This window comes from Phoca vitulina, unplaced genomic scaffold (assembly GCF_004348235.1).
Source record: "Phoca vitulina isolate PV1807 unplaced genomic scaffold, GSC_HSeal_1.0 scaffold2, whole genome shotgun sequence".
NCBI classification, from domain to species: domain Eukaryota; kingdom Metazoa; phylum Chordata; class Mammalia; order Carnivora; family Phocidae; genus Phoca; species Phoca vitulina.
Window position 1 is genome coordinate 96,110,858 of NW_022589705.1, and position 12,708 is coordinate 96,123,565.

A 12,708-nucleotide genomic window follows, 5' to 3' on the forward strand; every position below is an offset into this window, starting at 1 on the left:
AGGGAGGCTTTGCCTAGCGCCTGGCTCTCCTGGGTGGCTCAGAAATCTTGGAGATGGGAGGTGGGGGGCGGGAATAGTGAAATTATGTGTTGGGCCACCTTCGAACCCCACACCCACACAGCGGGACAGCATAAAAGCTAAGATGACGAGCTTTGCAGTAAAATAACCCCGGGCTCAAGTTCCAGTTCCAACGTCTGCTGTGCAATCTTGGACAGGTTGCGTACCCTCTCTGCATCTCGCTGCCCGGCAGAACAGCTGAAAGGATTTAAGAGCACAGCGCCAGGTCAGTTAGCCGATCCTGGGGATACACAAGACAGAAATGGAACAGAGCAAGCCCGGATCTCTTCCTTCACACACTCAGACACATCTGCCTCACTCTCGTTCATGCCACAAACGTGTACTGAGTGCAGCGTGTCCGGCACTGTTCCAGGCACTAGGGATACGCCCACGAGCACACCAGCACCTCGTGGTATTGTCACTTTGGGGGAGAGGAGGTCGGATCAAGAATAAATGAGTTACACAAATAAATAGATGAACTACATCGTGCGTCAGATGGCGGCAAGTGCTCCAGAGAAACAAAACGAGAAAAAAAAGAAAGGAGGTCTGGCTGAATGGGAGGGGTGTGGTTTTAAATAGTGTGTTCAGGGAAGACCTCGCAGAGGAAGTGACACAGAATCAAGGCCAGAAGGAGGAGCTGGAAGAACATTCTAGACCAAGGGAGGAGGCTCTTAATTCCAAGACTCCGAATTCACCTGGTGGGGTGGGGAGCGCGGCGTTCCCTAGGGCCTCCAAATGGTATTATTATAGTGCTGAGCACACAGCAAGTGCCAAATAAAGACGTCCTGAAGGGTGATTTTTCAAGCTGCCATTTCCAGAAGGTCCCAGTTGCTGATAATACAATATGGGCTGTTTAAACATTCAACACTCAACCCTGTCACGGTGCCGCCGCCGCCGCCCCGGAGGCCCCCAACCCTGGGAGCCTCCTTGTAGCACACCTCATTATGAAACAGGTGAGCGGGGCTCCCGGGACCTTGCCTGTAATTAGGGCAGTATCTGAGCAAGGGCTATATTTATAACCCCCAGCCATCAGCAAGCCACCGAGACAAGGAGCGGGTCCCTGGGCAGCTCCTAGGCCAACATCTATATGGGAACTGATTACAACAATTAATTTAATAGGGATTCCTCCACACAAACAATGTATCATTTTATTAGGAAACTCTATAAATGTCAGTGGTGCAATTCATTTTTATTAATTTTCTAAAATGAAATTAGCAGTGTCTGTGCAGTGGTACACAGAGGCTTCCGAGCCTTCTCCTTCAGCGGAGCATTGGCGTCATTAATTCCTTGGTACCAGGAGGCCGGTTTGTATGAACTCAGCAGTTAAGTGCACCAATTAATTTCAATACTAGAGATGGGGGGGGACCCCAAACTCAACTCAACAACTAATTTAGGAAGGTCCTTGAACAACCACAGCAACTTTTCCTCCTCCTGGGACGAGAAGCTTTCGAGTGTAAACACAGAGTGAATATTATAATACTAATAGGAAACGTTCTGTCTTCACCCTCTGCCTTGAGGAAAGAAATTCATCTTTCCAAAGCCTGGAGAGATTTTGGCAGATGTCTCCCGAAGTTGCAGCCTCCAGCGGGCCCCGGGGACTGGCCCTTGCAGACAAGAGGAGCGGGGACACCCGTGCACATCCACACCGAGCCTCATAGCATGCAAAGAAAGCCAGATCACAAATACGGTCTCACTCGACCCTCGTGATGGCCCAGTGAGGACAGGAGCATCGATGCCATTTCATACATGAAGAAAAACAGAGGGGCTTTTAATGAGGGGCAAAAATGACTTTCTAGAAGTCCCAAAGTGATTGAGGGGCAGGGCCAGGCCTCTAACCTGGATTTGCCGGTATCTGAGTCCCGCATTTCCTCTCAGCTGTGCGCATGCCCCTTTGTGCCTCGGGATGGGAAGTCTCCTGGCTCTATTTATACTCCAAAAAAGTCAAGTGAGTCAGGCATGACCGTGAGTGACATTCACTTCTCAACTGAAACCCAAACTCTGAAGGCTGAAACACAAGGCAAAATCCCCGCTTGAAATGTTCTGATCTGCAGTCAGAGGATGTTCTGAAACATAGCACGTGTCTGCGTATCTGAAATCAGATGTCTGGCCCAGGACGCATTCCAGAGAATCTCGCTCTCCAGCTAAAGAGAAGCTCTTTCCTTCCACTTAGATTCAAGGAGTGTTTCGCTGAGGAGTGAAGGGCGCACAGAGAAGTTGCAGGCTGCTCGAGGTGAGGGCACTGTTCAGAGTCGGGAAATAGTGCAGACACAGAAATCAGACAGACTTCCTCCCCCCCCCCCCCCCAGAAACCAGGGCAGCGGTTCTCAAAGTGAGGCCCCAGGCTGGCTGCGTGCTGTCACCTAGGAACCTGTTAGAAATAACAGGGGACCAGGCCCCACCCCAGGACCACTGAATCGGAGACTCTGGGGCTGGGGCCCCGGCGTGTGTATTTTAGCAAGCCCTCCAGTGGATCCTGGTGCCTGCTCAAGTTTGGGAATGTCTGCCCTGGAATAAGATGCCCCCAGAAGAAAGGAGAGCTGAGTGTGCCAGGCTTTCCACAGCGGGAGACATGGCTGTGCTCACCAATAGTGGACTGCGCCACCATTCACTCATCACTCCGCCCCGCCCACGCTCCACGGAACAATGTCGTTCCTGGCCCCGTTCTTACTGGGCTTGGCCACAGGAACGGCTTTGGCTAATGGATTTGTGAGCAGGTGCAACATAGGATGCCACATCCAGCAGGGATCCTCATTACGCCTACACGGATTGCTTTAGGCTTTTAAGCTCCTGCCACGCTCCATGACTATACGTCCCACACCGTGGGTGCTTCCTCAGCCTGGGTCCTAGAACAAAAAGACACATGGAGCAGTCCTAAACCCAACCAAAGCCACAGTGAACCCACTGACCCGTGAGCAGGGGGGAAAAACGTCTGCTGTTCCAAGTCACTAAGTTTGGAGATTGTTTCTTAGAAAGCATGATCGCAGCAGAAGCTGACTAATGCAAACCACTTGATTTTATAGCAAAGGAAATCACGGCCCCAGAAGGCTGAGGAGCTGAGAACATTCTGCAGAGGGATTCAAGCCAAAAGGTAAAAAAAAAAAAAAAAATCAGTGCCAACCTCTAGCCTGACCTGTGGAGATGTGAATCTCAGAACTAAACTTTCTCCTCAATATCCACCGACCTCCTCCAAAATGGACATTTTTGTCCTCGTCGAAATGATGCTAACCAGTAAAAACTGAAGCCTAATAAAGTAATAGTCCAAAGTACCATCCAGAATGAATAAACATTCTAGAGGGTAAGACCCTCTTTCCTTCATGGCTCAGAAAGAGTAGAGGTCAAGGAACTGGCCAAGGGGGCAGAGGACACACCCCCGCCCCTTCCCCTGGAGAATTTGGTGCTTCCACCCCAAGACCCACCGCCCGGTCACCGTGAGAGCCACACTCCGGCCGACGCGCATCACACCGACGAGTGTGTGCCCTGGCACCGCTAATGGAAAGGTGGTGGCAACTGCTGGCCACGGATCTCCGAAGCTCTAAATTGCAACATACCAAAAATAAAACCGGAGGGCAGGGGAGGAAAGAGGAGGCTGCCTTTTCAATACACCCTAAGCCCCAACTTCACCGTCGTTCACACAGCAGTATCTGTGTGGTAGAACACCAGGCGGCCGCATCTTCACCGATTCCCTGGCCCTGAGTGATGAGGGAAGGGCCGGGTCTGAGGCAGGTGGTAGGTTCAAGCTCATTCACTGCATAATAATAAACTGCAATCCTAGCCCCTGCTTCTGATTTGGGAGATCTTCTCAGCACCACCAAGAATGACTCAACTTTCAGTTCGTAAAGCACGTTGAGGTGAACGTGGACAATTAAGGTAGTTTCCTGTTTAAAGAGTGAGTTTCTAGAGAACACTGGTGGCTGGTGGGCACTTTCCCAAAATAAACCTCCCCTGATGTTCCCACCTGCCAAGGCTTTCAAAGCAGCCGGCTGGCTGGGGGACCCAGCCTTAAGCCATCCCGTTAAAAGTCCCAATTCATGTGATGGCAGCTACACTGTTTTTAAGCTGATTGTGGTCACGGCCACGATCTTAGGTCAACTAATGAGACCCCAGTGTCGCACGCTATCAAACACAACATGGTATGTTCAACTTGCCCATGAATTGATTGGCCAAACCAGGTAATCAATGAAAATCAATCCATTTACCGTACATAGTTGAAAAGCTGCAAGATCTGGGACATTACCTTGTCTTAGGGGATGTGGTTAGCCATTCTTCGTGTTTCTCAAATGTTATTAAATAAGCTGCAATTTCCTGAAACAGAAGAATAAAAAAATAATAACAACAATTAGCTCACGTCGGCTCCTGAGAGGTAAGAAAGTTCTTGTTGTTTCCCAGCTGCCGCCTCCCTGGCAAGTCTGGACCCCCATCTCTGCTGGAAAATGCTTGACTTGGAGGGTGCTTCTATTTTGATTTTGTTAAGCCCTTTCCATTCAGCCTGCCATACAATAATAATCAAAGCACTGGATTTCAAAAGATGAGTCGGTGGCAAGGACAAAGCTATTTCTCTGTGGGAGGAAAACATCAGACACCATTTCAGATACTAAATGTCATTAATTTGAAGGAGGGACGAATACATGCCAACAACAGGTCTGCACTCATGCAAGGTCATCATTGGGAAGTTCCGTCCGTCTTCTCCTGAAGCCGGACTCATCTTACATCATTGTCACAAGAGATGTCACATTCCCTCAGCCTGATTCCCACCCCCCTGAGCCAAGTCGCACAAAGATTAAAAAGAAAAGATAAAGCCATATTCCAGAGCAAGAGAGAGAGAGAGGTTAACCTTTCCTTCTACTGATAACTTAATCTATTGAGCGGCGCTTCAGAAAGAAGAGCAATGTCAGCAGAGTTTAAGGCAAAGATGGAGAAAATGTGGGCACCTGAAGGTAAATTAAATATTTATAAACACAACAACATCACTGCAGATAGAATTACTGATTTATTAATAATTTCCATAAAAAGCCAGTGGGTGACATCAACATAAGTCATTGCTCCAGCTCTGGGGCATGATATGGCCCATTACTCCCAGCTCCAAACGGATCTGCTAACATGAAATTGGCAGGGATTGGGAGTTAAATTAAGGATGGACTAGTACACATTTCCCTTGATCTTGGTGATGATACAAGACGGAGCTGCTGCCCTTGACTATCAAAACATGCAGAGAGGGGGCCTCCGTCTCAACTTTCTCTGCAGCTGAGGTTCCCAGAGGGCTCGTGGTGAACAGCAGCCTATCCGCCCCGAGGCTCAAAGCCTTCCTCTGCACTGAGCCTCCTCTGGGCCTGGACATAACGGAGCTGACACCTGTGACCCGAGATGCTAAACCTGCCCTTGAAGAAAAAGAGGAGACTCTCACCAAAAGCAGGTTAGCAGAGCAAGTTAAAGTAGAAAACGCCACCCACACCATGCAGTCTGAAGGCCACAGGCTCAGGTGGAGATCAGGGTCTCTTATCATCATGGACATCAGCCACCACCACCAGGCGGCCAGCGACCAGTAACCCAGAGCCCACACCGCCTCATTCTGGAAGCCCGCATCTTTCACCAAGAACCTGGCAAGCAGAAACCTGGGGCCCAAATTACACAGATTCCTGTCACTGAGTGCAGCTAAAGAAGAGGATCGACCAGCACCCTGTTCTCTCTCATCCCTGAGCCTTTTCTGTTCCATACTCGATTTCTTCTCCTTAGAAAACGCCTTCCCTGAGGCCTCACCGTAGCCAGACACCCCCTGCTTCGGCTGGCCCTCCTAACTATCCATGGCGGGGTCGGCTGCCCATCCTGTGTGCTCCCATGGCACCACACCATCCATTCCCTATGATTTATCACTTTGCGGCGTTCTAATTGCTTGTTTACTTGGATAGCATCCCCCACTGGATCATAAGCTCCTCAAGGGCGAGGAATATCACTGATGTATCCCCAGGACCTAACAGTGTCCTGACAGGCGTCTGTTAGGCAGATGGATGGAGGGGTGGGTAGAGGGGAGGGGCTGAGGAAGAGTGGGCGTGAGAGAAACAAATGCACAGGTAGGAGTAAGTCCGTGTGTCCGTGTGCACGTGTTCTGAGGCTGTTGTGTGTTTGTATAGGCTTATTATTAGGTGAAGTCATAGCTTAAAAGCCGTGAAATGCAGCAGTTCCTAAAGGAAACCCTTACCAGTACTTTACTGAACTCCACACCACTGTAGCAAGGTGATGTAGCATCACGGTTAAGAGCACAAGCTTCAGAAGCAAACAGACCTGGCTTGGGGTGCTGGCTCTGCCACTCATTAGCTGTCTGATCTTGAGCACATTGCTCACCCTGTAGAAACCTCCGTTTTCTATGAAACTGAGATAGGACCACCTCATGGGGCTCTTAAAAGGAGCAACAAGTCTTAATACTCCGACCGGCACACAGCAATGCCCCCCTACCTGGCCACAGCTAGTGCTATGCTCATTATGAGGTCCACATGATGGGAGCTGCCATCTGGAGGCTCCTGATGAGGTAGCAGGTACCAAAATGGTGCAGCTCAGAAGCTGCCAGTGCTGCTGGACTTACCTCCGTCCATCCCCACCTTCCATCCCTCTCCATCCCTGTCCCCCATGCCCACAGCGAATGGTAACATCACAGGGACTATTCAGAGTTAGTTGGAGTTGATCCTTCCATGTAACTATTGATGCCCATTTGGCTTCACAAAACATGGAGAGCAGGCTGTGGCTGGAGTCGGGGAGTGGATAAATTGAGCCACTTATGTGTGTCAACCCGTCTACCTGAATTTCAGGAAACCTGCCATCCAGAAAAATAGTCTGTGCCAACCGGAACCCCTCGGATCCCCGTCCTTACCCAGGATCATGCCGAGAGCTAAGTGACCCCTGCTGGCCCAGAAGGATGGGGGCACAGTACATCCCAGCCACCTCCAGACTTATCACAGTGTTCCGAAGACCCAGACACCCAAAGAAGACCTTCATGAACATCCCTCAGCCACTACTCACCCCAACCCAGCAGGGCCCCCTACTGTTACTGTCCTTCAAAGAAACAAACCCCCTGGACCACTTATTGCCTTCAATATTTACTCTACAAATATTTATTGAGCACCTACTGTGTGCCAGTCAGTAAACGAGACCACTTTGAAGCCCGCTCTTAAAGTAGGTGTGGTCAAGTAGGTGATAGAAACAACATGATAGAGCAGCGTAAGCACCATTACAGGGTCACCTGCCCAGTCAAGTCTGTAGGCACACCCAGTGGGTCATCCCAGGTCTACTGAGCTGTTGTATGAGCAAGCAAAGCCACAGGAAGTCACACTGACTTATAAGCCTAACCTTTGAGCACTGGCCACTGCTTCCTCCACCCCCAAGGTAACAATACCTCCCACACAATGCCCCTTGGTGAAGCACTCATCCCCACTTAAGAGCAGGCTTACTGAGCAAAAGAAACTGAATGTCCAGACCCAGGCACTTGCCTCTGTGGTGCTCAAGTTGCTTGCCTGGCTTCCAGATGGACTAGGCATGTCTGAGTCACTTGTCCACTCCCAGGCCCATGCTACCCAGTCCACACAGCCCATTTCCCTGATGCAGGTCTTGGTCCACCTCATCATCAGATGGGCAGACCATGGGCCAGACCACCCACTTCCCAAAGCTAAGGAATATATTGGGAAAATGGATATGCACATGCCAAAGAACCAAACAGAATAATAGATGCTAAATAGTGTAGAGCAAAGTAAGGACCATCAAAATTCAGCATAAGGAGAGTCAGCTGGGCCAGGAAAGGGGATGGCTTTTAGGGGAACAGAGACCTCATCATCTGAGTCATCATTACTATCATCACAATGGCTAACATTAGTAGAATGATGTCTAAGGCCAAGTACTGGTCTAGGACTTTATGAGGGATAATCTCACTTAATCTTCACAGCAAACTATGAAGCAGGAACCATGCCCATTTTATGGGTGGGAAAACTGAGACACAGAGCAGTTAGGTAGCTTGCCCAAGGTCACATGGCTAGTCTCTGTGGAACTAGAACCCAAATCAATGTGGAATGGTTCCAGAGTCTACACTCTCCACTACTGTTCTGAATTTATGATGTGATCAGAAGGAGAAAAGGAAAACAGCATGTGGAGAGTCATGTTTTCTCCAGCACAGGTCTCCCCACTGACCCGGAGGCACTTCACTGCCCCACCACCTTTCGGGGGACCAAGGGAAGCCAGGCTGAGCATCCATCACTGGGATTCTCTCCTTCTAGCAGGATCAAGTTCATTTTCACCCAGAAGCCCTTGTATGATTCATGGGACCGTCTACACTTCAGGAACAGAGAAAATCCCTTATGTTCAGAAACCATTTACTTAAAATATCTTACAACGCGGAGAAAAACAACAAACAAAAAGAGAGTTAGTCAAGCTGAAGAAGGGAAAGAGGTTTAAAAAAAAGAAAGAAAAAAAAAGATCTTCAGCCCAACTGTCTGGCCTTTCCCTCTTTCCCCAAAGCTCCACCAACCCAGGGCTCTGAGGAAGGCAAATGGAAAGAGATCTGGTTTATCTCATTTTTACAGAGCAGGAAACTAAGGCACAGAGAAGAGAAGGGACTTACCCAAGGTCAGCATTTTTGGCTGACCCACGCTGGGAAGCAGGGCTCCTGACTCACAGTGCATGCATGATCTCGTTGGCTCTCAAACTCAAGTCTGGCCCAGGAAATTCATGGGATGCTCAAACAAGAAGAGAGCTTGCCCCAAAGAAGTGAAAATGGCAACTCAAACAAAATCATGTATGCGAATGTTCGCAGCAGCATTATTCACAATCGCCAAAAGGTGGAAGCACCCCAATGTCAATCACAATATAGACGGATATAGGAAATGTACTATATCCACACAGCAGAAGGGGGTTCAGCCATAAAAAGGAATAAAGTTCTGATACATGGATGAACCTTGAAAACATGCCGAGTGAAAGAAGCCAGAAAACAAGGCCACATATTGTAGGATTCCATTGATAGGAAATGTCCAGAACAGGCAAATCCATAGAGATGGAAGGTAGATTGGTGGTTTCCAGGGGCTGGGGGGGGGGGGGGCGATGGGGAGTGACTGCTGATGGGTATGTGGTTTCCTTTTGGTGGGATAAAATTGGAACTAAATCATGGTAAAAGTTACCCCGAATTGTGAATGTACTAAGTGCCACTAGTAATAAAAAAGAACAAGAAGAGAGGGTAGACATCCAGCTAGGTGTGACACTGGGGTGCAGAAAATGCCAGCCCCCCTGCCTATAAAGTTGGACTTGAACCCAAAGAGCTACACCCCATGCCCACAGGCCTCCTCCAGCTCCCTGGCTCTCTTGGTATCTCTTTCTTCTTGGACCCTAAATACTGCAGCAATGCTGAGAAGAATGACCCGACTGTCAAGATGAAGGAATTCGCTGCAGGCTCCAAAGCAAAGACTGTCCAGCTTGCAGATTTTAAATGTTCACTTTGTCCTTTGGACGTTCAAATAGAAAAACTGCCGCCAAGGTATCATGTCTGTGTGTGGCAGGGGCTCTGGGAACGAAATGTAGTGGAGTCCCACAGGCCCCTGTAACTGCTTGGCACCAGGTTCGGTCCCTGCAGACCAGGGAGTTGGGTGGGCCCCTCCCCAAAGCACTGACCCAGCCCCATCCAGGAGGGCAGAGGGGGGCAGGACCAGGGGGCAGCACGCTCCCCGCTTGGCGCCACTGTCTTGTTACACCCTGTGTCGTCATGAATCTCCACCATCCAAAGGCATCACCACCTAATTGCCAGGTAAGGCTGGGCCTGTCTGCCCGCCCCCCCAGCTGATGGGGTCTGATGGAGGACTACAAAGCCCCTTTTGGTGGCAAGCAAGCTGTGGTCATCCACAGTGGCTGCCCTGAGAGTGGCTCTTTTTGCCCCTTCCCACCTCAGCCCCTATGCGCTGATTCTGCCCGTGTCACCTGCCTGGCCCTGTTCATAGCCCACCTCCTCCAGGGAGTCTTCCCTGCTGCCTCACTCCAGGGAACTCCAGCTTCCGCAACCTTCTCAGTAATGGTTGCACCACTCCTGGCCTCCCAGCACACAGTACCCTCTGCTGCTAGCATTTCTGTGCCTGCTGGTTCTCCCCGCCTAGTTTTGCAGCATCTGGGGAGGGTCTGAGTCTCTGAGTCTCGACACTGTAGAGCCCCCAACAATTCTGCATCTGGAGATGACAGGGGACCTAGCAAGGAGGAATGAAAGAATGCCCAGTTCTCTTCTAAAGGACACCAACAGGGGCGCCTGGGTGGCTCAGTCGTTAAGCATCTGCCTTCGGCTCAGGTCATGATCCCAGGTTCCTGAGATCGAGCCCCACATCGGGCTCCCTGCTCCACAGGAAACCTGCTTCTCCCTCTCCCATTCCCCCTGCTTGTGTTCCCTCTCTCACTGTGTCTCTCTGTCAAATAAATAAAATCTTTAAAGGACACCAACAGAAAGAGCCCATGTCTGAGGCGAGTCCTGCTGCAGGTTGGGGGTCATGGAGGTGAACAGACAAGGGCGTGGTTGCCATCAAGGCTCCGTGCCCTGTGTGCAGAGGGGTCACGGTCTGCTCAGCACCGCACATCCGAAAGGCGGCAGCCAGCCAGCCCCCAGAGCAGCCGTGTCGGGTAGGAACAGAACGTCAGCCACAGACGCGAGCGAGCCACAGGTGTGATTTTCAAATTTCTAGAAGCTATGCTTTCAAAAAAGTAAAAACAAACAGGAAAGATTGATTTTAATCATACATTTTGTCCATATATTTTATATTTTAACCCAGTAGATTCAAATGATTATCATTTTGTTAATTTACAGAAAGCAGCCACGAGCTATTTTGCATTCTTTTTCGTACTAAGTTCTCAAACCTCAGTGTGTATTTTGACCACAGCCCAGCTCAGTTTGGAACAACCATATTACAAGTGCTCAACAGCCACGTGCACCTGCCACACCGGACAGGCAGCCCTAGACACAGACATCAGAGGAATCTGCAAAAAACAAGATGCCTTCTAAAGCCAAGCCCTCTGCATCCAGAGGACTGACGGGGAGCCCGGGGGCAGGGGGGAATGCAGACGTGGCCACAGCAAACACAGCAAACACTTCCCCTGAAGCGGGGCTCCTGCCGCACTGTCCACCTCCGAGGTGAGGAGCCGCGTCCTGCCTCTGGTGTGTGGGGAAGCTGCATCTGTTTGGGAGAGGATGCGGGATTCTCGGAGGGGCTGAATTCACCCCCATCCCTCAGCCTGAGCTCACTGTCACTTCCATTCCCTCCCCAGAAGGAGCCTCCCACTGCAGACACCCCATCGAATCATCCAGCCCCAAGAAACTGGCTTCACCTTCAACAATTTCACCTGGATCAGCCCTCAGAAAAAGGGCAGGAGTCCCTCCCAGGTTTCCCTAGAACAGTCCATCTCCGATCTGGCTTCAAGGCATGGGTCCAATGTCAGGGAGAGAGTAGGGTCAGTCTCGAGGGGTCTTTATTGCTTATTGGGACAAATTAAATAGACAAAAACAAAAAACTATATAGAGGTATGTTTTGTTTTTATACTCCTGAGTCCAAGTAATAAAAATATCTGGGGTCTATACAATCTCAGATATTTTGCACACCAAAAAAATGAATCTTCAACCAAGGGATAATTTTTAAAGTTTGTTTTTTATGAGAGTTCTGCACAAGGGTTTTATCTATAAAGGACCAAAGCGGGGGGGCGGGGGGAGGGGAAGCCAGGACTCTCCTAGCAGCTGGCCCCAGCATCTGCTGGAGCCACAAAATGCAATTATATTACTCCCAAACGAGAAGTAAAAATATCTTGTTTCCAATACTCTTGGTTTTAAGACTCATACTTAATGTCCTCTGGGTATTTCAATGGTGCCAGATCTCTGTGTTATGTACTTTATTAGGGATGTGTGAATGTCATATTAATGACTTTTAACCAACATGTTTATAGTGGAAGCACATTTTCCCAGAACCCACCACTCACTGCACTTTACAAAAAATAATTGGCCTTCATTTAAATAAATAACCATTCCATAACCCTCTCCCAGGGGCATCTCTCACCTGCAGGGCACCCCATGCATAAAGCTAGTGTCTCCTCCTCCATGATAAATATCCCGACCCTGGGGCCAATAGTGAGTGCAATGTCCCTTCTCTGTATATTCCTGTCCCCATCCACTGATGTACTTCCCAAGCACCCAGCTGGCCAAGCCAACACCCTCTACAGGATGTTCTGGGTCCCCACCCACAGATTAAAAACAGCACCCCAAATCATGCTTTCAAAATGACCAGCTCTTGTTGTCAACAACTAGAATCGAGAATAATGGTTTCTATTTTTTTATTTATATGAGTGGTAGCATAGCTCTATGCTGACAATTTATGAGAATGGTGGTGATTAAGATCTCAGGGATCCAAGGGTATCTGGAGGACTTCCTACAAAATGGTAAGTAGCAATTCAGGATAAATTCCTAACAGCCCAAACTTCTGCAATAAAGCCTGGCCCAGTTGGCTATCTTTTTCAGATGTGGTAAAGCATTGTCATGACCATCAAAGTGCCAATCCGAGCAGAAACAATGAACCATCATAAAAACGTTCAGAGAGAGATTCGGTGAAGAAGCAATCCACCCAGTCTTTCATTCATTTCATTATCCACTCATTGGTTCAATCATCT

The 12,708-nt window shown here is 49.4% G+C and overlaps 1 protein-coding gene across 11 annotated transcripts in view; it reads right to left on the reverse strand.

Annotated features, from left to right (window-relative positions):
* Window positions 1-12,708, reverse strand: part of CAMTA1 (calmodulin binding transcription activator 1) — an 842,290-nt gene that overhangs the window by 550,497 nt on the left and 279,085 nt on the right. For all 11 annotated transcript variants that reach the window (XM_032394548.1, XM_032394539.1, XM_032394577.1 and 8 more), the window contains one exon: window positions 4,292-4,359. In XM_032394548.1, coding sequence (XP_032250439.1) covers window positions 4,292-4,359 — 68 coding nt within the window. The remainder of the gene's footprint in view (window positions 1-4,291; window positions 4,360-12,708) is intronic.